We start from the raw sequence: 22,101 nt of genomic DNA, 5'->3' as shown, positions 1-22,101 counted from the left end.
AATTCCCTCTTCACAATTAAGTATTCTAACTGAGGATCCATCTGATTTGTGATAAACATTGAGTGCATTTACTTTAAGGGAAAGGGTATTTTAGTTTTATTTAATTAGTATTCTCCTTAATATCTTCCTCAGATCTCTGTCATTGACAGGTTTTTAGTTTGTTTTAGATTATTTTTACAGAAATCTTAAGTAAACAGGTAAAAATGAAACACCAAAGTATGGTTTTCATTTTGTACCACATTGTCATTTGCAAGGGAAGTAGCGTTGTTGGGCAAGAATGCACATTTGGACCGCTTCGTCTGTCAAAGGAATGCACCCAATGAGAACAAACAGGGAGGATATCAAAACAAGTCTGGGGACATTTCACCACATATTACAGTCGCCTTATCAAGCTTGATAAATTAAATGTGACCTCTGCTGCCTATTCTCTCGGTGGTAAACACTTGGATTTAGTTCAAAATGCAGGCACACAAGGCTAAAGAAAAGCTTTCACAACCACAACAACAACAACACAATTAAAATTGTGATGAAACAGCAGAGCCGAGCAAAGCAGTAGTGAATGAGAACAATCTTTTATTGGTGTTTTTGGAAAAATCTTGACTACATCCAAATAACCAGCATGGAGTGGGCTGGACACCACTGATGCAGCAGGGCAGTTGTAGTTCAATTAGAGTCACTAAAAGATTTACCAATCACATCTGTGAGGATATTAGAGACTAAATCCTGTTGGGAGAGCAAACAATCACTGATTGAGGTGATAAAGGCTGAAATAAACCAAGAGGGAGCGTATTGATAGTGTGCATAGTCCGTACACCGCTGGGGAACAGAAGAGGTCGTCACAAAAGGTAAAGTAAGCATGAATATCATGTTCAAGTTATTGAGCCACGCGTTTGGAAAACACGGTGGCAGTAGTGTCCGCAGTAGGAGTGAGTAATATCTGGAGGTCTGGGACAGGATGCAAATAACAGAGTGAGGGTTTAGTTTTTTTTCATTTGAATAGTCTTTCTGAGGAACATTGAAGATCAGAGTTGGTTCAAGGTGCAACGGATCACGTTCATCCAAAGAAAGAAAATCATTCAATAATATAGAACAGCAACAACAAGAGGGATAATCATCAGAATCATAACAATAATAAATACCAGAAATGGTAACTATTCATCATGGTCATTAAGGGATTTAAAATCACACTCTATCACTAGTCGTCCTTCCCCAGGAACATAACATAGTGTACCATGCTCCGTGTGTAGGTGGTGTGGATACACAGAGACATCTTTAGATACAGTAAAAAGTAAAGAGTAATAAAAGGAGTAAACAGTAAGGAAGGAGCAGTATTGAAAAAAGCACTAAATAGTAACAAGCTTTGTGGATCAATATAGGAAATTTTGGCTTTTATTTCTCCCAGAAATCTGAGAAATTAACACCATTCCACTCAATGGGGGTATTGAACCCATCTCCTGGAATACATCAAATACACAAAATAGTATAGGCCTATCCAATATACAACAACATGTCTCCCCCCCACCATAACAATGCTAATCAAAGTGTGTTCATAAAGTACAGTAAAGTAACGATGTGCGATGTTTTACTGGGAATTACTATTTTAGAACACAATACAACACTGAGATGTACCTAGTCTGTGTACCACGAGGTACAAGAGAGACATGGGGACAACATGTTATGGGAAGAGTTCGCACATAACTGTGAGGGGATTGGCTGTAAGTGAGAGTGGACCGAAATAGAGCAGTCGGATATAGAAACAGAGGAAGAGAAACGTCCCAACAATTCAAAAGAGAGGATCAAGAGGGAGCAGAGTTACCCGGGGCATCACAACAGGCTTTCACCAGCGTAGGTGAGATAGGACGAGACACCAGAGTAGATTTAAAGCACTCAGCCGGGATAGAGAGAAATAGATCGAGTCAAAGATAAGAGTACGGACTCGTGAAAGATGTACCAATCGCAGAAAGTTAAGCTCAAAGTACAAAGAAATAATATTGCTGAGTTTAAGTTAATTAACGAAAAGGAGGATGCTGTTCAATTAAAGCAGAACGCACGAGACTGTTGACACGGTGTCTCCTCTCTCCTTTCGTCTCTCTAGCATGCCCATTCCCAGTGACAGAAACATAACAGGAAGAAAAATTAAGTGCTTGAATAAAATCCACAAAAATGTTGAACTATACGATTATAGATAATTTTTGCTCTCTATATTACAATTGTTACATGCGTCCTCGCCCCTGCTGCTGCATCCTGACTATAATAATCAAGTCGAAAAATACCCATCGATGGCTGACCACCTGTTAAACATCTCCTGACTCCTCTATAATAAAAAGATATTTACCATAGCTTTCTCCCGTCTCTATGTAGAAAATATACAAAATTATTCTCCAAATTTGCTCTCCATCTAATTTTTCTTAAGTATTATAAAAATATACAATTCTCCAATAACAAAACTCTTAAAAGTCACGTCTTTTCATCTGTTAAATTATTCTCTCCGTCTTTCACTTTTAAGAGTTGACACCTCAACAAAACAAGACACCTGAGCTTCAATAGGCAAATCTTCCCCTTGTCTTTTACATTCATCATCATAATCATCATCATCATCATCATCAGCATCATCATCATCATCATTTTCCTGACCCCATTCTGTCCATCGTGCCACCCCAAGAGTCTTAAATTTAATCCAGCTTATATTCCTCCTCTTTCCGATTTTGCTCCACATCTTCATCACTGGTCAGCGAGACGGTTCTCGTATTTACTAAGGATGTTGCGACAGCGGCCCAGTTCCTTCCGGATCTCGGCCACTTCCTGTCGGAGGGCGGCGTTCTCTCTCTCCAGGTAGGCGGCACGCACAGATATTTGGTTCTCCTTGAGACGGCGAGCATCTCGGGAACGCTTTGCTGCTTCATTGTTTTTATACCTCCTGGTCCAGTACTTCTCATCCTAACAGAGGACACAAAGAATAGAGCACTTTGATTATTAATCTGCCAATTGGATCATTTAATGTAACTTGTTTGATCAGAATGAATGAACTACTCGGTAGTGGTACTTCAATAGAATAATCAATGAATGGTGAGACTTGCTTCTTAAGAAGCGTGTGGTATTCTTGCTCAGCCGAGCTCCTATCTTGTTGTTGGTAATGTGGGTGTTTGGCCATGAATGAGTGTGGGACATGTTCCTTTCACATGCTTCATCTTCAGAGGTTGCTCAGAACTGGGTTTTGGTGATGTTATTTAGATTTAGTCAATTCTATTTGGTTGCTCTTTTGTTACTAACCTGCTTCTTTGATGCTTTTATTTTTGTTTAAAGTGCTAAATATTAGCCACGTCCCCTGTATGGTCCTATTTTCTTATTAATTAATCAATTTTGAAAAGTATTCCCAAGTCATTTCTGCTCTTGAATGGATTCAATGATGTATACCTGAGAATTAGAACTATGACCATTAGCGGTTTTCAATCGAGGAAAAAAGATGGTTCTAGCTTCTCAAATGTTAGGATTTGCTGCATTGCTCTTTGATGTATCATTATAAGTTAATTATGTTTAGGTTTTGGGTTGTTGGTCGGACAAAATAAGCATTTCTTCAACACTGACATGGAAAAGAAAAGAACCAAGAAGAGACCTGTTGTATCTGTAGTATTTATTGATGTGTGAATCCTGAAAACATGGATACTGATTGTATTATTATTGTTCAGTGGGTTTTATTATCCATTTTATGTTATGTATGTATTCAATTTCTTATAATATTGTATCTTCTTTTTATTCTATTTATAAATGTGGTTTTATTTGTAATTCCTTTCCTTGTTTTTATGTGTAAGGCACTTTGGGCTGCGGTTCTTGTGAAGGGTACAATACAAATAAAAGTTCTTATTTCATTCAATTACTTTTCTCTTAAGGTGCAAACTGACGGACCTGAATGAGCAGCGACGTCTTCAGACTCACCTTCAAGCCCTCGGGCACCAGGATCTTGCGGGCCTTCTTGATCATCGGCTGTGGCTTGAGTTCCTCTTCACTGAAGGAGTGCCTCCTGGGGTCGTAGTTCGGCTGGTTAGACATATCCATGTCCGAAGAATCCATGTCGTACATGCCGTTCCCGTCTGGACCGCTGTCCGTGGGCGTCAGCAGAGGAGGACAGGAGGACGAGGAGGAAGAAGAGGGGGACTCACAGGAGTCGTTCATACTGGTCTGACTCCCTGCAATCAGAGAGAAGAACAACCTGGTTTTACTTGCTTTTCGCTGAAATACATCTCTCCTGAAATGAAATCAATGACATTGTCGAACTTCAACAGAGCAGCTGATGACAGCAGTAAAAACGCATGCAACAGTACATCATGCTGACCGCCAGGTGGAAGCAGAGAGCTACTTTCTCCCTGTTATAAACAACAAACAACATTCCTTCGCCCTTAACTTTTTCCAAAGAACTGAGGATGTTTTTCAAACAGCTTTCATGGACAGTTTGGTTTTCAGGGACACGGTTGTCTTTTCAGAATATTCTGGGGTTTTACTAGACCCAGTTATATAATATAATACATCTTATTTATAGCATACAGATAAACATATATCAAGAAGCTACAAGTTGTTGTAGTGAGAGATACTGTCAATGTAAAGCTCTGGCTGGTCCATTATATACTTTTGAATAATTGTATCTTTTGTCTTTTGTATAAAGTACTGCACCCTCGGTTAGATCAAAGAATCACTGATATGCATATGATTTATTACACACCATCAAACTGTCATAATATAATCAAACCATAAGAGTTAGTATGGTATTGATGTTCAGTGTACAGTGGAAACCAGTGTTTTGACAAACTGACACATAACCATAACCACAACCACGTGAATTATATTCCTTCAACTGGTGCATGATATTAGCTATTATTAATAAGCAATACTCCAAATAATAGCAAACTAAAGCCAACATCCAGAACTTAATAGCAAAAGAGAAATCTAAAAGCTGAAATGTTGTGTAACGCCCCCCCCCCCCAGTTTCTTTAAGTGGGGCCAGTATAGGGCTATACCTCAACCCACCCCCTTTAAGGCCCAATGCTCCTCATTCAAACTGACTTTGCTTCCCTATAAGAGCCTAAATCCTCCATTGACTGTTCTTATATCTCAAGATTGATCTGATAAGTTCAACTATTAACAAAGGCAACCTTTAAATAGTTACATTACTGTTACATTATATGACCAACACAGAGAACTTCAGTCAGCATTGTTATCTCACACTTACAAGTGACCACAGTCTTAACGAAAACCTGTGTGCCTTTAATTCCACCACGCTTATAGTTAATGTATTATTATGTGTAAACAAACAAAAAGTACACAATCTGGTTTTAAGGGCAAAAATAAACTACATTTACAGGCAGTTTGTATGCTGGGGAAAAATAAAACCATTGCCATGTGTTGCCACCTGTTAAACATGCTATCTGTAGATCTGTAATACATGAGCAACTATCACATGACGAATGGCTGTATAATGGCCAGGTATTGTGGGAAGCATGTTTTCACACCAGGTGTTCCCTTGTGATGTTCCTATGTTCCACAATGACAGCAAAACTAATTAAAGAGCGCTTTCACAGGCACCAAGAGGAAGTCAAGCATGTCCCAGAACACATAATCAGGAGGTCTAAACAGACGCTGCATCTTTAAGTGTGGATACTGTCCGCAACCAAGTGCCACAGAGGCCAGAAATGATGCACGTTTTCCTCTGTCTAAACCAGAAGACTGTAATGGTTCATGCTGCATAAACCCGACAGCAGGAACAAGTCAGAGCAACCGCCTGGTGTAGTGTTTGGTTGGAATGAAAACCCTCAGCCCTCCTGTGGTACATTGTTACCTCTCCCAGCTTTGTGAAAAGCTCTGAAAAGCAGCCTTTACAAAGTTGATTTGGCACATTCAACGTCCACGTGTTTCAACCTTGAGAGAACAGGAGACTTTTGCTTTTTAGGAATTGGCAAATATGTGACTGCACACAGTTCGGCACTTGTACAAATGCATTCCTGAGGCAGAAGGCCCGGGGGCTGTTGTGAAGGCCAACAGTAGCTCCACTGCTGCTTGGGTACCTTACATAGTCATAGGTTGTTAGGTGTTGCTCCGTTCAATATTTATGAAGCAACTGTTTATTGGGCACCTTTATGATGCTGCTGATTACAATACATCTTCTTAAGTTACAAGCTTCAGGAGAGCTGATGAGAATTATTCACTCAACTTTAATAAAGTCATCTCAGCCGCATAATAATATATGAACTTTTAGACCATAACTTCTCCACTTTCAATGAATTATGCTAATTTCCCATTCTGTTTTGTAGTTGGAATCTCAAACGGTTTCAAGATGTGAATATAAAGGGACTGTCGTATAAATGCACGGGACTTTATCATGCACTATAAATGCATTATCAGAGTCTATAAACATGTACTTTGTCACTTAAATGCCCTGCGTCAACATCCCATACAGCAGAACATTCTCCTCTGGATATCAGTACACCTAATGTCATTCATCTGTGATCAAATGTCCCCGTTTGAAGTCCAGCAGCAGAGGGGAAACTCTTCCTGTTGCTCTGCATGTCCCTCCTCCTGTGGGCTCCTCCCCCGTGTCTACTGGCCCCGCCTCTAGTTCTCTCACTCCAGTACTCACAGCCTCCGCACGTGTACCGACGCGCACACATGGCTGTGGCGTGTGAAGTGGGGAGAGATTTAAAGACACGCAACCGCAAAGACTCCCCTCTCTCTCTCTCTTTCTCTATCTCTCTATTTCTCTCCCTCCCTCCCTCCCTCCCTCTCTCTCTCTCTCTCTCTCTCTCCCTCCCTCCCTCTCTCTCGCTCTCTCTCTCTCTCTCCCTCCCTCCCTCCCTCCCTCTCTCTCTCTCTCTCTCTCTCTCTCTTTCTCTCTCTCCCTCCCTCCCTCGATCTCTCTCTCTCTCTCTCTCCCTCCCTCCCTCCCTCCCTCCCTCTCACTCTCTCTTAGTACTGTTGTGACCCTGCTGCACATTTGTAATGGGCTGGGACTGAATGCTGATTGTGTTGTACACTGCAGTACACAAATCACATGCCGATCTCCACCAAACCTCCTTGTGAGATTGACTCGTCAAATAGCTCAGGACTTTCTTTCTTTCAAATCTCCCACCTTTCTTTGTCTCTTTCCTCCACACCTAACTTGTAGCACTGCACTGTACTACAAACATATGTCCCACATTGCTAAGCAGCCATTATAGTCTGTGTTTTCTCTTTTCAAGTTGACTTTGCGTGTCGAGCCATGTGACCGTAACGCCTGCCTTCAGTTTGACCCCCGAGGTCAGGAAAGAAATGCTTGGTCACCAATGTGTTTGTCGTAAAACGCAGAGTTAAAGTGCTGAATCACAAGCCTGAGGGAACATTAAAAGCGCTCCATGTAACCTTCATCACATATAAAACATTATTAATTGTGGGGTGTACTAGTCTCATATCAGGGCACAATTTGTCTCTTTCAGCTTCTCAACTCTGCAACGTTTGCAGAACCCTCTTCCATGATATTGAGGTTTTGAGCTGATAAGGAGAAACCTTAAAAAACGAACTGTCCTCGGTCACTTTTTACTCTCTGGTTCAGTTAAGAACAAAAGGGTCCATGTAAGTGAACTCACCATGCAAACAGTCATTTCCACCTCCAAGGCTCTGCGGCTGAGCCACCTCCAAACCAATGAGCGATGGGGAAGAAGAGGGAGAAGGTGATGAAGATGAAGAGCCAGGTGGGGATGAGGGCGGTAGGCACTGGGAGCTCTGGTTGGGCACGGCTGACTGGGAGCTCTGTGAGGGGATCTGGGCTGAACTGGAGCTGTTGTTATTATGCATGCTGCCCATTCCATTTTCGGTCAGAAACTCCTCCAAGTCCATGTACTGAAGCTGAAAGAGGCCCCCATCCGCAGGCAGGGTGCGATCCCACAAAAGGGGCCCCAAGAACTGGTTAAAACTTCCTCCTCCATTTCCACCACTACCTGAAGGACCACCTCCTCCTCCACTTCCTCCTCCACCGCCATTACTGTTAGTACTGTTGCCTATTCCACTGCCATTCCTCACGGGGCACACTCCACTGGAGTCCTCATCAACGTCCAGCCTCTCTTTGTCTACCAGAGATAAGAGAGCAGAATCACAAGAACACATTGAAGATTATTAAGAACAACTTTCAGGACACAAGAGAGTTCGATCACAGAAAGGTTTTCTGGAGACATTTTAGTCAGTGGATGCTAACATCAACTCAACATACTCGGTTTCGGTTGGCAGGTGTATTCATGAGAGGCGCTTCTTCAAAATCTCCCTTTTATACGATGTCCCACACACAAGTACACACTCGCAGATGGACCAGATGGTCGCCGAATTGCAGCATTAAGCAAGAGCCAAAACCAATTTGTTGTCATAACACATGCATAAGCTCCTGAACAAATCTCACAATACTTGAAGGCACGTTTTGGAAACTGCACAGCATTACAGCTAAACCAAACCCTGTTAGCGAGCATTGTAATCTGGATCCTAATTTGAAGGCGCAGCGGGGATTACAATCCAGGTGAATACTCATCAGGGTCATGGAAGAGTCATCGTGAATGTCTGTGTGACGGTGCATCACACTTCTGTGCGATGAAATAAGACAAATGGAATGTTTGTTATATAATAATGTTGCAAATGTGTATTAATAACTGCATCAGTAGGTGGAAGGGATGGGTATGACTTATTCATGCTGTCATTGCACATATTGGACAGGTGCTTGTGCTGTCCATTCAACACAAACAGCAATGTCACATAGTATCAGTTCATCAAATGAGAGAGGGTCTCACCTTTTGCATCACATGGGGGTTTTAAACGTTGGTCTCCCTTCATGGGGTGCTGCAGGAGGGATTTAAGACCTGCCATAGAGTTGAGTTGCGTCCCTGTGAGGGAGCCTGCAGGCTGGGTACAACTTCCAAACTGTGGGCTTGTGCCAGCTGGGAGGTCGGGGTTCGGAAGCTGGGTGAGCTGCCTGGACATCCTGGGCCAGATGGGGTCGTAGAAAGATAGGCCTGCTGGGGGCACTTGAAGGGGCGTGGCTAACAGACCGGGGAGCCGACCAATAGGACGAGTATGCTGGATGACTGCGCGCGAGTGTGTTTGTGTGCAGGAGGGAGGTACGGGGGTGGAGAAAGAGAGAGAGATAGTTTTGAGAAGAGTCCATGCAGAATAAAGCAACCATTGTAACGTAATTACAAGTTAATGACGCAGATCAATCATACTTTGAAAACTTAAATTGAGTTACCTTTCACGTGAGGTTGTGCAGAGTTCCTTATTTCCTTGCAGAAATATTTTCATCGAAATATTCCATTGCAGTTGAATGTTGTTAAAACGCTTCAGTGGATCAAGCTGTTATTCTCAAGAGGGCCAGTGTGGGCGGGACACTCAGACTATCTGAGAAAGAATACTGTCCATAATCAATATACAAAAACGTCAAATGACAACGAAACCCGCGGACAGGAAAATTGTACAATTAAAACTTGTAGAATAATATCCCGAGTTAATCGTCCGGCAATCACAAATAAGGTCCCAAAATAGTTGCAAAGCAGACCTCCGTCAAAACAACAAAACGGTGTACAAAAACACACACACACACACACACACAGCGACGAGAGCAGTGACTGTATTGGTCAGATGACAAGTTGTATTGGTGTTTCTCTCCTCTGCTGTCGCGCTCTGCTGTCCGTCGGGGGGAGGAGGGGGTCGTTTCCTCTTTCTCTGTCTGTACTTTTTTTTTTGCATCCGGTGGATCCAGTCACGGGCGCACGGGCTTAGGTCTGTTTGGGCCGCGCGACTTCCACGTCCGATCGTCCTCTCTCTCTCTCTCTCTCTCTTTCTCTCTCTCTCTCTCTCTCTTTCTCTCTCTCTCTCTCTCTCTCAGCTGGAACTGACACGGGCAGTTCACGTGACGTCACACCTCACAGAACAAGCGAGTGAGGCGCGAGGAGGCGGGGCCCGGATTAAACAGATCTCTCAATTCTCTTTTAATTTATGAGACACACCTTCCCTCGTGCCACACCTCGAGCACAGCGAGCTGTTTGTTGAGCTGTCAGTGGGTTCCACCAGTTTGGCTTTGCTGCAGCAATCACGACATAAAGTAGTATTATATTTGGTATGACGACACGGTCTTTAAACTAGTAAACCTTGACATCACAGGCGTATTCATGCTCGGGATCACTGGCTCAAGCCTTTGCACATCTCTATTCAACCATAGTGGTGGGCATTCTGTAATAATCAGGTAGTGCAGCATGGCTTTTTCAGTTCCCTTGTAATCCACAGAAAACGTGACTGTGCCGTTTTTTCAGGCGAGAGGAACGTTTCGGCACGTTGCCTCCCGGCGTACAATAGCTGTTCCAGCTCACGTGTATGAGGCACGCGCAGCCGATGCCTGTGCGCTCGCGGCTCTGGCTCCGATTGGCTTTGGAGACTCGTCGCTCCGCCCACGACGAGCGCCTATTGGACAGAAATAGGTCGAATAAACCTGCCCGCTCGGATTCCCCTCAGTGCATGCCACTGCCGCGTGAGACCAGTTCGAAACACAAAAAGCGCGATGGCTGTCTGGTCTACTGTACAGTTGTGGAGCACATGCACAACATCGCACGCCACAGGAGCTCACCTTTGTGGGGGTTTCAGACGTGGATACGTAGAAGTTGACAAGTAAACAGCTGACGGACTCAAGTCCCCCTACAGCTCCATATCCACAGAATCCATGGATATTACATGTAACAGGACTGTACTGGGCTCGAGGGCCCCTTCACGGGCCTGCTTTTATTTTTAATAAAACTATCAAACTGTACGTTTTGTCGAGCTGTGGGCTCCTCGGATTGTAGACACCTGGAAACTTAAAACAACAGTGGGTCTAAATCATAATATCTTTGTTGTTTGAAAAAAAAAAAAGCCACATGGATCTTGTCATCAATCTGAATGCAAACAAAGTTGTGACTTTTCAGTCATTTTATAATATACTAATTACTATTTTTACTTCACGGTCTAACAGTACGTACATCCAAAACATTTTGGTTAGTGTTACTCATTAAAGTGTCTTACGGTTTCAGATTAATCTACCATTAACTGCATAAATGTGTCAATATCTATTCTTTCCCATATATTTTTACCATGAAATCATTGATGTGGAATTCAGTGAGACTACCGAATGGTACTCAAGCATTGTGTTTACTTTGTAGTTAATCTTGTAGTAAACAGATGAAAGGAGGCACATAATTCACACAGTCATACAACACTCAGCCTCTCCAGTCCACCCCCAATCAGTGCAACATCCATGTGACTGCCACACTTATCAACAGGCCATGTATACAGTATAAATGAGTTACCTACTGCCATCTTGTGGAGCTATGAGTGAGAAGTTTTACACAACCACGTTCAAGTATACTGATGATATACCATACATTTTAATTATTACAAACAATTCCTTACCCTGGAAAATTCTAGACAACCCCATGGAAAACCTAGGACCTTTAATGTAATGTATTGCTATATCACAATGAACAACAGTGTGTCTGTTGTGGAATCAGTCAGGTTTCTGGGATCCATTTTCTCACAGGACCTACAGAGAAAAAGACCCTGCAGAGGATGTACTTCCTTCAACCTGCCTCAGGAGCTGCTGATACAATCCTACACTGCAATAACGCGGCCAGTTCTCTGCATGTCCATCACAGTCTGGTTTGGATTAGCCACCGAACAGGACAGTTAGAACTGCAGAGAAGATCATTGGTGGCAGCCTGCCCTTCATCCAGGATTTAAACTCTCCCAGATACAGGAAAAGGGCAGGAAGCACTGCACACCCCTCACAACCTGTTAACCGCCTCCCTTCTGGCTGGCAGTGCACGACACCGAACCAACCAGACACAAGATCAATGTATTCCCACAGCTCGTCCCTCTGATGAAGTCAAATCAGTCGCAGTCAATAACCCTGTAACACCAAAACATTCACTGCTCCCATTGTAAATCCTATTTTTACAGTTTTTAATGCACCAAATATATACACAGATCCTACAAGCTGTATACAGTATATAAACATGTATCCATGCACATACTGTACATAACTGTTCAGACCATGTATACCAATCAATATTTATTTATATAGTTTACAACTTACCAAACACTTAACCTGCATAAATACTTTTGTATATGGTTTTTTATTATATTTAAATATACATCTGTACCTATTAGTACCGTCTACCTGTATTTGTAAGCTTGGTGGTCCTTGTTCCTCGCTGTTGTCTATTTTTGTGTACATTGAGAGCACAAAAACTGAGCCAATTTATTTTGTGTATACATACTTGACCAATGAAGGTGATTCTTATACATCCTGAAAACCATTTAATCCACAGTGATATGGAATTCACACAGGAATAAATGTAATCATAACACTTCTATACTAGCTTTGGTGAGTTACAACTTACTCATCACTTGCAGTTTGTACCATCTTCTGGATGTTGTAAAATGTAACTTTAAATGACAAATGAAAGGAAAACAAATGATTACACTTAAGGTTTATTCATTGCTGAAATATAATCAACTACTGACTTTTCAGTAAATAATGTGATAGAAATCTACTAAAACTATCGTTTTTCTTTAGAAGAAAAAAAGGGAAGGCTTGACAGGGGTATGAACATTTCATATGTGAATAAAGTGACAAGATGTACTTAAAACTTGCTTCAGAAGAAAAAAAAGGTTTAACAGTAGGAATATGATTGCAACTCAGCAAAAAGTAAAAAGGTAGAAGGGGTTAAGTATAAGATTGGCATGAAGACTGATTGGGTTACACACATAAATACATGGAATATTACATTGGTTTCTATCATGATATATAGGTCCTTGTCTTTAACACACCGTGAAGTACTGTAGAAATAATCACTGCTAAAAAGAGCATACAAATAACGTGAGATAAACATGTGTTACAGTCCACTTGTTTAACCTGGTTTTTAATCTCTTGGTATAAAAGCTAAGAATATCTCAAATAAATGAAGTAGAGTGAACAGGCTTTTTGTAAGTTTCTTCATTTTGGCGGGAGAGGGAACCTTGAAATGCTAAATACCAGCAACTTTGACATTTTATCTATACGTGATTCAATCACTAGGGAATATAGAGCAAGTTTTAAATCAAGTTTTAACACTACAAACTTCTGGGCATATACTGAATAAACCATCACATACTGTAGGAGTGATTCCACAACCTCAGCTAAAAACTTGACCAGAGAACAAACATGCACTGACAAACTATCAACAAAGGTCTTTGTCCTCATGTCCCTACTCCTAATAAATGCACTTTACATAAAAAAAAAAAAATCCTCAGAGCCTCTAAGTGAACAACAACAAGACAAAGTACACAGCAGAGACGTTTATCATACAGCAAGAGGTGTAGCAGGGAGTCTAGTTATGGGGAAGAGGTACATTAGCAGGTCATTTCACCTAAACTTGTCTAGTAACTGCACAGTGTCAGCCAAGCACAGTGTCAATGCACTTAAGGGGTTAATGAACCTATGGAAACAGTCACGTCTTTGAAAACACCTTCCAATATAATCTGGAAGAATTTCTGGTGAAATTTTATAGGATGCTCTACAGTAGTTGTTAACACACTCATTCTAATAGTCAGCAAAGTAGATGTCAACAGAGACATGAGGAAAACTATCCTAAAAGGCAGCATTTTTTAAGTCCCTTTTTTTCTCTCACCTTCCCACTTTAGAACTGAAATATCCAACTGGTATGCCACTCTCGTTTCAGGTACCGGGACGCTCAGTATCTATATGTTCCCTGTAGGTAGGACATCTCCTCCAGACCCTCTCGAGTCGTCTGCCTCTCTCCCGGTCTCTTTGAAAGCTTCAGCCTGTTAGCATCTCCTCGCTGCAGTCCTTTAGCCCTGCGGCGGCAGGACACCTTGTGCCTGTAGAGCAAAGTAGCATTCCAGAAGCGAGTGGAGCAGCGTCGGCAGGAGAAAGTCCCTCTGGCACGATGGGAGGCCCGATGGATGAAGGCCGACAAAGCCCTCTGAGACTGCTTCCCACATACACTGCACTTCAGTCGCTCCTGAGAGGTCGAGGCTTTCTGTGGGTGTTTAACTGCCATGTGGACGAGCAGTCCCGCTTTACGGGAAAACACAGAATTGGGGCACATAGGACAGCCAAAACTCTTCCCAGGGACTTTGAGAGACGAGAGGATCTGCACCTTCACTCCCCCTGTGTTGACAAGCTTATACCCAGCACTATCTGATCCTTCTCCCCGCCTAATTGTCAAACGAAGAGAGCCTTGTTTTTTATTCAATTGCCTTCTTATTGTACAACTTATCTTTCTCTTCTTTTTGCTTCCATCGAATCTGACTACATTTTGGGAATCCCATTTATTTTCCCTCCAATCTCTCCTGTCGGACTTTTTTTTTTTCTTCTTCTGTCGTCTCATGTCATCGTGAGATAACTGGATGCTGCAGTCAAGGTGTTGGTGGGACTGGGTACCAGACTGATGATGAAGATGATGGTGGGAGATATGATGATGATGATGCAGATGATGATGTTCAGTGGAGGGCAGTTCTGTGAGGGGCTGGAACGGGGCTGTGGTGTGGAGCGTACGGCTACGGGATCCAGCTGGATATATGTGCTCTCCTTTCACCCCGGCTGGGGAATGCGGGTGCTGGGGGGCCATGATTGTAGAGTTTGGAGGCAGAGGCTGCGAGTAAGATGGAGCATTAGAGGCTGAAGATTGGGCGGCAGCGTCATAAAAGAGAGGAGCGTAAACAGGTGGTGGATGTGGGGGTGGCTGTTGGTGGCTATGAGTGACGACACTAAGACTCGGCCCTCCATGGACTTCTGTGGAAGGAGCCATCTGCAGCAGGGCATTGGTGGCAGCCTCACTCTCTGATGTTGACTGATTAACATCACTCCCACCTCTGTTGTCTCCAGACCCACTACTGCCTTCTTGCGCATTAGGCGGATCCGTACGCGTCATACCATGCTGCGATTGCCTATGTCGAGTGAGGCTGTTGGAGTAAGCAAATGCTTTTCCACATACCTCACAGCAAAAGAGCTTTTCACCCCCACCTTCATGAACCGTCTGGTGATGGGCGGTCAGATGGAAATGGTGGCGGAAGGACTTCCAACATATAGCACAGGTGTAGAGTCGAGGCGGAGGTGGGGGCTGTGGATGGGGTGGGGGTGGAGGCTGTGACTGGGGGTTGGGGTCTTGAGGCTTGACGTCTTGAGGGTAGGAGTAATAGGAGGAGGTGCTTGGTGCTTGGTTTTGGCTCCTGTCTTGGGCCACGCTACATTGAGGGTTAGGGTTAAAGCTGTTAAGGTTATCTGCAGCTGGTGTTGTGGGCACCTCTTCCAGCTCCCCTTTCTGGTGGAGTTTACTGTGCCTCCTGAGGCTCTGGGAGTAACCAAACTCTTTCCCACAGATGCTGCATTTGTAATTCTTGGCCCCAGAGTGGACCGTTTGATGTTTGCTGAGGTGAAAAGCCTCTCTAAAATACTTTCCACAAACACTGCAGTGATGGGGCTTCTCTCCAGTATGGATGCGGTCGTGTCTGCGTAGGGTCTCACGACGTGCAAATCCCTTCCCACAGACACTGCAGAGGTGAGTGCGTGGCAGGCCACTGGGCCCCATTCTAGGGGTGTATTGCCTACGTTTGGGGGGCTGTCCACCAGTGGCAGGATCTTTCTTAGCTCTGGGTTTGCGGGGACGTTTTGGTTTGGCAGTAGGAATCTGTGGGTTGTTGCTCATAGCCTCCTGGCTCCCACCACCTCTGAAATTCTTATCTATACCAGATGTTGATGAAGGTGAGCCAAGAGGACCTAAACCAAGACCACCTAGTAGACCTCCTATGATGTCTCCCCTATCATCCCCTCTATTTCCACTGTTACTAGCTGCTGTTATAGCTGAGATTGCATTATTGACAGAGCTAGTGACATCATCCTCTGAGTCATCCAGTAGAGAAGAAAGGGGCAGGTGGGGCTGTTGCTGCGGATGGTGGTGCTGGTTGTGGTTCTGTGAGTGTGGATGCAGTGTTGGAGCCAAGGGTGCCTTTCTCAGAGCTGGGCCCGCCATCCCACTTCCACAGGGGGAGGCACCAGAGTAGCATGGAGATGGGTTACCTTGAGAACGATGGTCATCATGGTAGCCTGTGTAACGATTCCGAGAGTAGTCAGTGGGGTATTTAGCATCTGTTCTGTCCCTGTCATTTGAATTCCCTCCCCTTCCAGACTGAAACAGACCATCACAACCTAAACCCGACTTTGGTTCTCCTTCCCCCACAATGATTACACCATCTTCTTCCTCAGTTTTCCCATAAATAACCCCTCTATTGCTCTGATAAGTTCCCCCTCCTCCGTCCCCTCTGTCCTCACCATCAGGTCCTGTCTTGCCGCCCCTTTGCTTGGGTCCCCTACCTGGCTTGCCGCAGGTGCCTGAGGCAGCATGGTTGAGTAGAGAGGTGCTCTCACGGAAGGAACGACCACAAGCGGGACATCGGAAAGGCTTTTCCTCATGTATCTTCTCATGGCGTGTCAGTGACTCTCTACGATTAAAAGCCCGAGAGCAGGTGGAGCAGCCATATGGGCGGGCTGAAGAGTGTATAACAGCATGTTGTAGGAGGTGCCCTTTTTTCTTAAAGCTTTTGCCACAATCAGGGCAATTAAATATTTTGTCTGGGCTAGGACAAGGAATGGATGGGGGTTGGGGAGTTTCTTGGGTCGAATGAGGAAGGCTTGGGTCAGCCTGTGCTTTAATGTGAATGGGGTTTAGGCCAGTAGAGGAAGAATTGCTAGTACCTGCAGTGGTTGGCTCATGCATGCGTAAATGCCTGCGAAGGCTTGAAAGGTGAGGGAAGCTTTTGCCACACTCTCCACAGCTATAAAGGGGCTCTGAGTCAGACTCTGTGTTGTTGGGTTGCATTGAGCTCTGGTTATCAGATTTAGAAAGGTGAGAATCATTAGTAACCAGTACTGAGGCAGCAGTGGAAGAGGGAGCAGAGGAGGAGGAGGAAACTACTGATGAGGATGAAGATGATGACGCAAGCAGGGATGATGGGTCTCCACCCAAATGTGACATACCAACACCGCTCCCAATTAAAGCTGGGGGCTGACCATGACTATGCCCTCCACCATTACTACCAGTCGTGGGATTACCACTGTGGCTGCTGTGGCCATGGCCACTACTGCTATTACTACTGCTTTCAGATTTTCTCTGTGGCAAATAGCCAGCCATAGCTTTCTTCCTCCTACTGCCACTGCCGCCGCTACCATTACTTCCACCTCCACTACTTTCCCCTTTACCATCATCTTTAGATAAGGATAAATGGAGTGGCAAGGGGAGCGGCAAACCTGCCTCCTGCTGCATCAGAGATGCTAACTGATTTGACGAGAGTACAGGAATGCCCTGGAAGTCAAAGCCACCCAGTGATGAGGAATGGGAGCCTGGGTGGAGTGGGTGGTGAGGATGGGAATGAGAATGAGGATGAGAAAGGGTGTGAGGTGGAAGCTGTTGCTGGTGGGGCAGCTGCTGGGGACCCTGGTGTGGCTGGGAAGTGGAGTGGCCATGTGAGTGAGAAGAATGCAAAGCAGGAGGCGGCGCAAGACTAGAACTGGGCTCCCCACCTGTCTGACTTAAACCAAGCCCTAAGTGGTTATGGGTTCCCTGTTGAACAAGAAACTGCTCTAAACTAGCATTAGAAGGCACCCCAGAAAGGAAATACTGATTAGCAGCTAACATGCAACTAAATTGTTGGTGAAGGCTTCGTGCATCAGACTGGGCCCCAACCAACTGGTGTCCCAGTGAGCTGACTGCACTGCTGCTAGAAGGGTTGTTAGAGGTGGCCACAGATGTTGAAGTGGAAGGAGAGGAAGAGGAGGGACCAGATGATGCTTGGGGAACAGAGAGGCCGGGATGCAGAGGAGGAGGGGGTGGAGGTGCTGATGTTACTAATCCTCCTAATCCCCCAGCACTCACACTACTGCTACTTCCCCCAGCAAAGTGCTCAAAACGCCCTACACCTGGGTGTAACTGCTCCTGTGCTAGTGCTGCCTCAGACGGGTGGAAAGAGCGCAGGAACTGTGGGTAGCCTGATGAATGGCTTGAGCTGCTGCTGCTCATCTTGCTTGACTTTGAACGAGAGCTCTGAGATGAGGAAGGCTGTTGTTGTAAAGGTGGGGGAGGAGGGGCACTCATCTTGGCAAAAATGGAGGCAGAATCAGAAAAGGCGTTACCTCTTGACCCCTGCAGGGGGCCCAAGCCAAGTCCAGACAGAAGAGCTCCAGAAGACTCAGCCTGCTGCTGCTGCTGCTGCTGGAGTTGATGCTGGTGAAGTTGCACTTGCTGCTGATGCTGTAGTTGTCGATCTAAACCAAGGCCTTTAAATTGGTGGGCCTGATGCCCACTTAACATCTCTATAATGTCCAGATTGTACTTTCCAAATTGGAACATTTCCCACTCACTTGCACATGGGGGTGCACGGGCCAAACCTCCAGCACTAGGAGCGGCAACAATGATCCCACCACTGACTGGTGAAAGACACACTTTACCCTAAGAGTAAAGTTATGCTACTATATTTTCCAGAACTACTCGAATGTCTTAAATCTTAAGTTCTTCTCTCCAGATAGTTTACTTCTGGTGCTGCTACTCCCTGTTGATTATCCACTGCCCACACTCTACTTCCAAAATGAGTGGGGTGGCCCGGGAAGATGAGTTTATGATCAAAGGGTAAAAGTATCTTTAAGACAGGTAGATGACTTCCACCTAAGTTTAAAATAGCTTAGAATAGCTTTTATTGAGAAGCAGTTCAAATGACTTCTTCTTGTTTCCTTTGAGAGTTACTGCGTTGACATTATCCTTCATCTAAGCAAGATTCCTCATCCGTGTTCAGTCAAGACGATCCTACAGCTGAAAGAAACAAAATTCAAAAAAGGATGAAAGTCATCGAGGGGGAGAGACCTTTTGAATACAACTTTGCTAACTGTCTTTTGCTAATAGGCCTTCAACCTATAGAGAGGTGACCCCCAATCTATTAAGGTGAATCTATATAGACATTAACTTCAGTATGCACTGTAACATTACAAGAGTCTCCATGACTGACATTAGGTGAAAAGACAACATTTAAATGAATTCTGTATTGTAACTGCAGATCATAATACTTGACTGGAGAGAATGAGTTTGTTAAGTTTCCTAGAACACTTTGACATCAGGTTTAATGTGCCATTTTTCTTCTACACATACATCAGATTTGAGAACACAAATTAGTAATGTCGTTAATGTTCAGTTCTCCCTTGGGTCTTATTCATGCTGCAATTTACCTACAAAAAGTTTATTATTATTGTGAGGCAATCAGCCCATCAGTTTAAACGACTAACTTACAATCAATGGCCGGTTACATTATCTGTTCATGTGAGGTGGAGAAATACAATTTTCAACAATTCAAGTTCTCTCTCTCTCTCTCTCTCTAGATAGATCTACTTTGACAAGCACCTCTACATGCTAATAAACATATGCAATCTTTTACGTTTTGTAATAACTTACCATTATGTGGTTCTGCTGGATTGCAGCACAACCAGAATTGTTGCATGAATGCCAATTCTTTTTATCATAAGGTACATCTTTACTAAGGAGAAAAGGTTACTTTCATCATTCTTACTGTCTACACATGTAGCCGTTGATATTAGGCTTCTGCCATGGAGGCAGACATTGCTTATTTAGCAAAGCTACCTTGGAGATAGGGACCCAATTTATGACAATATTATACACTGACTTACCTACCACTTTAACCATTGTGTGCTGCAGCGGTTCAGTGATGTATCTCACACTTTATTTTGTACATTATATGTGGCTATCTCTGTAATTACCAAATGTTATTGAAGAGATACTGACAGAATATTGAGAGGTGTAGCCTTGTTGCAAGAAATGCCACATTAGACAGCCGATGCCTTGCATTTGGTTAAATGCATGTGTGTACATAACTGATTTGGATTTTACCCCCAATACTTACACTGATGCCCTCCCTGCTACATTGTGCCCTCTGTGCTGTCAAAACGATGCAAATCATGGTGTGTAATTATAACCACGAGAAAGTTGATAGTTTCTTGGGTCTACATTTTGTGCAAACAGAGAATCAAATTCTAGCATTATACTCACCTTTGTTTTGTTTTTTTTCATTTTCATTTCCATTTTAGTTTGTTTATTACAAAGGCATACAAGCATTCAGTACTTTAAGCAACTGTTAGTTTCAAACTTAGCCTAAAATCAGTCCACATAATGTCAAAATGCAGTCTACGTGAATGTCTTTGGTTTCAGAAATGTTCTGAAAAGTAATATTAGAAGTGGTCAATCACATGAGTCGAAATGATGGGGAGAAGGGGGGGTGGGGAATTACACAGTATTACTGCTGTGTAGTACCTTAAGGTGACTGGCCTGTAAATATCAAGTTACATCCATTCATATTGCACATATCCATATTATATATAATTCATCCTGTCTATTGATTCAATGTATATTTATATCTATGGCACTTAATTATACTAAACTGCATTTAGTTGGACCTGTACTTACTACGTGCAGTGCCATTAAAGTCGGATCAAATCTAACCACAACTACCAACAATGTGATACACCTGTTACGTAATTACATGAATACACCTGAATCTACTTTTTATAGCAAAAAAAAAAAAGGAGAATCGATAATTTAACTGTTGCGTTATAGATTAGAATTTACTAAACGTGAGATACAAACCAGATGTGCTGTTATTTTACTTGTGAAAGGCTGAGAGTAACGTTTTACGGGCTCCGGTGATCACTCAATGTGCATCTCGTTTTGCTCACCTCGGAATATCTTACCGTTGCCTCTAATCGATGTGATGAACCTAGTGGGGAGTGAGCTCCCCCTGGTAGATGAGGGTGATACTCTAGCGCATATTTGACTGCCTCTCATTTTAACGTAAATCACCGATCCTGTGGAGAAGCAGAAGAAGAAGAAGAAGGGCAGAAAATGCTCAAATTAACACCAGTATCACACCCGCTGCACAGTGTAAACATGAGCCGCATCTTGCAGGCGCAAGTAATAACGGACGCACTCGCGCAGGCATCCTGCATTAGTATTGGCTCACATTTGGAAAGAAAAAAGAAAAAAAACATTGGACGCGCATGCATGCGAAACTTGTCGGCTCCCCTTTAGCTTCATATGTTACACTGGCTCGCGGTGTTTATCCGTCCGGCGCCGCACGCAGCCCAGACCACCACCACCGCAGCAGCTAACGTTAGCCATCTTTTCGATCCACTTTATTAAAAGCACGCCGACTACCGTTAACATCACGAGGCGAGCGTTCGCGCACACACGCACGCACGCGCTCGCACGTTCCCTATATTCTGCTAAATGTTTACCTACGCATTCAGTCGCGGCGCCCAGTTGCAGATGGATGAGGCCTGTCACGCCTTCTTCTAACTGCCTAGCTAGCTATCGCCCGCTTCCATGTCTGCGTGCTGTTTTCCAGTCGTTAGCCGGAGCCCTTTTCACTGATGCTGCTGAGCGAGTGAACACTTACACGGTCCCCACAAGAAATCAACGCCGACCGCAGCCGTCTCCTCGCCGTCGGGTTGTGGTCGTTTGCGTCGACGGGGAGCTTTCGCTAAAGATTTCGACGGCCGAGAAAAATTTGGATGGTCGGTGATGATATTTTTGGGGCAAAAGTGAGTGACGTGTGCTCCCTTAACATCGGTCCTTTCCGGCCCTCGTAATATTTCCGGGTAGCACGAGCGGGGCTCACGGGCGGCTGCCTCGGGCTCGCAGCGGATTTACCATTTGGTAAAAAAGGGGAATAATCTTCCACAAACGTGACACATTCATATAATTAGTTTCAGTTCTCCTCCACAACCTTCTGCCCGGTTATATAAAAAGGTACCCAGTCTCAGTGGGAGGTGGAGGACTTTACCCCAGGTTGCATAATGGATGATGTCTTATAGGCCTATTATACTTGAGGATAATTATGTCTTTGGGCTACAACTAATAAATAAATAGCATTAGGTGAATAAAAGTAGCACATGTTGTGCTCTTTTTTTCTATCTTTTTGTATTAGCAATTCAATATCTTATCAGGTTCATGCACAGACCAC

At 43.9% G+C, this 22,101-nt stretch overlaps 2 protein-coding genes across 4 annotated transcripts; both read right to left on the bottom strand.

Moving 5' to 3' along the window:
* Positions 1–1,359: 1,359 nt before the first annotated feature.
* Positions 1,360–9,891, bottom strand: dbpb (D site albumin promoter binding protein b). The gene is made up of 5 exons (XM_034553678.1): positions 9,248–9,891; positions 8,793–9,086; positions 7,608–8,087; positions 3,934–4,184; positions 1,360–2,937 (listed from the first exon to the last, which is right to left on the bottom strand). Exons 2-5 carry the CDS (start codon positions 8,980–8,982, stop codon positions 2,722–2,724), a joined length of 1,137 nt encoding a protein of 378 aa, XP_034409569.1. The 5' UTR covers positions 8,983–9,086; positions 9,248–9,891; the 3' UTR covers positions 1,360–2,721.
* A 2,612-nt stretch (positions 9,892–12,503) lies between these two features.
* On the bottom strand, positions 12,504–21,783 carry si:dkeyp-69b9.6 (Krueppel homolog 1). Of its 3 annotated transcripts, none has more exons than XM_034553388.1 (4): positions 21,535–21,783; positions 20,816–20,944; positions 18,215–18,887; positions 12,504–16,132 (listed from the first exon to the last, which is right to left on the bottom strand). In XM_034553388.1, exons 3-4 carry the CDS (start codon positions 18,429–18,431, stop codon positions 13,758–13,760), a joined length of 2,592 nt encoding a protein of 863 aa, XP_034409279.1. In that variant the 5' UTR covers positions 18,432–18,887; positions 20,816–20,944; positions 21,535–21,783; the 3' UTR covers positions 12,504–13,757. The 3 variants fall into 3 exon arrangements, with proteins under 3 accessions (XP_034409279.1, XP_034409278.1, XP_034409280.1); XM_034553387.1 differs by having other exon boundaries at positions 20,831–20,944; XM_034553389.1 differs by lacking the exon at positions 21,535–21,783 and adding an exon at positions 21,374–21,518 and having other exon boundaries at positions 20,831–20,944.
* Positions 21,784–22,101: the final 318 nt, after the last annotated feature.

This window comes from Cyclopterus lumpus, chromosome 16, assembly GCF_009769545.1.
Source record: "Cyclopterus lumpus isolate fCycLum1 chromosome 16, fCycLum1.pri, whole genome shotgun sequence".
Classification (NCBI taxonomy): Eukaryota; Metazoa; Chordata; class Actinopteri; order Perciformes; family Cyclopteridae; genus Cyclopterus; species Cyclopterus lumpus.
This window is presented reverse-complemented; position numbering and strand designations above follow the sequence as displayed.

Excerpts from the sequence above, each read along its gene's own strand:
- dbpb (XM_034553678.1), bottom strand. The coding sequence starts at position 8,982 with ATGTCCAGGCAGCTCACCCAGCTTCCGAACCCCGACCTCCCAGCTGGC. Across the intron at positions 8,088-8,792 it reads ACCCCCATGTGATGCAAAAG|ACAAAGAGAGGCTGGACGTT; the intron begins GTGAGACCCTCT and ends TATCTCTGGTAG. Across the intron at positions 4,185-7,607 it reads TGGAAATGACTGTTTGCATG|GGAGTCAGACCAGTATGAAC; the intron begins GTGAGTTCACTT and ends CTCTGATTGCAG.
- si:dkeyp-69b9.6 (XM_034553388.1), bottom strand. The coding sequence starts at position 18,431 with ATGTTCCAATTTGGAAAGTACAATCTGGACATTATAGAGATGTTAAGT. Across the intron at positions 16,133-18,214 it reads CCCCCTGCAGGGGTCAAGAG|GCTACCATGATGACCATCGT; the intron begins GTAACGCCTTTT and ends ATCGTTACACAG.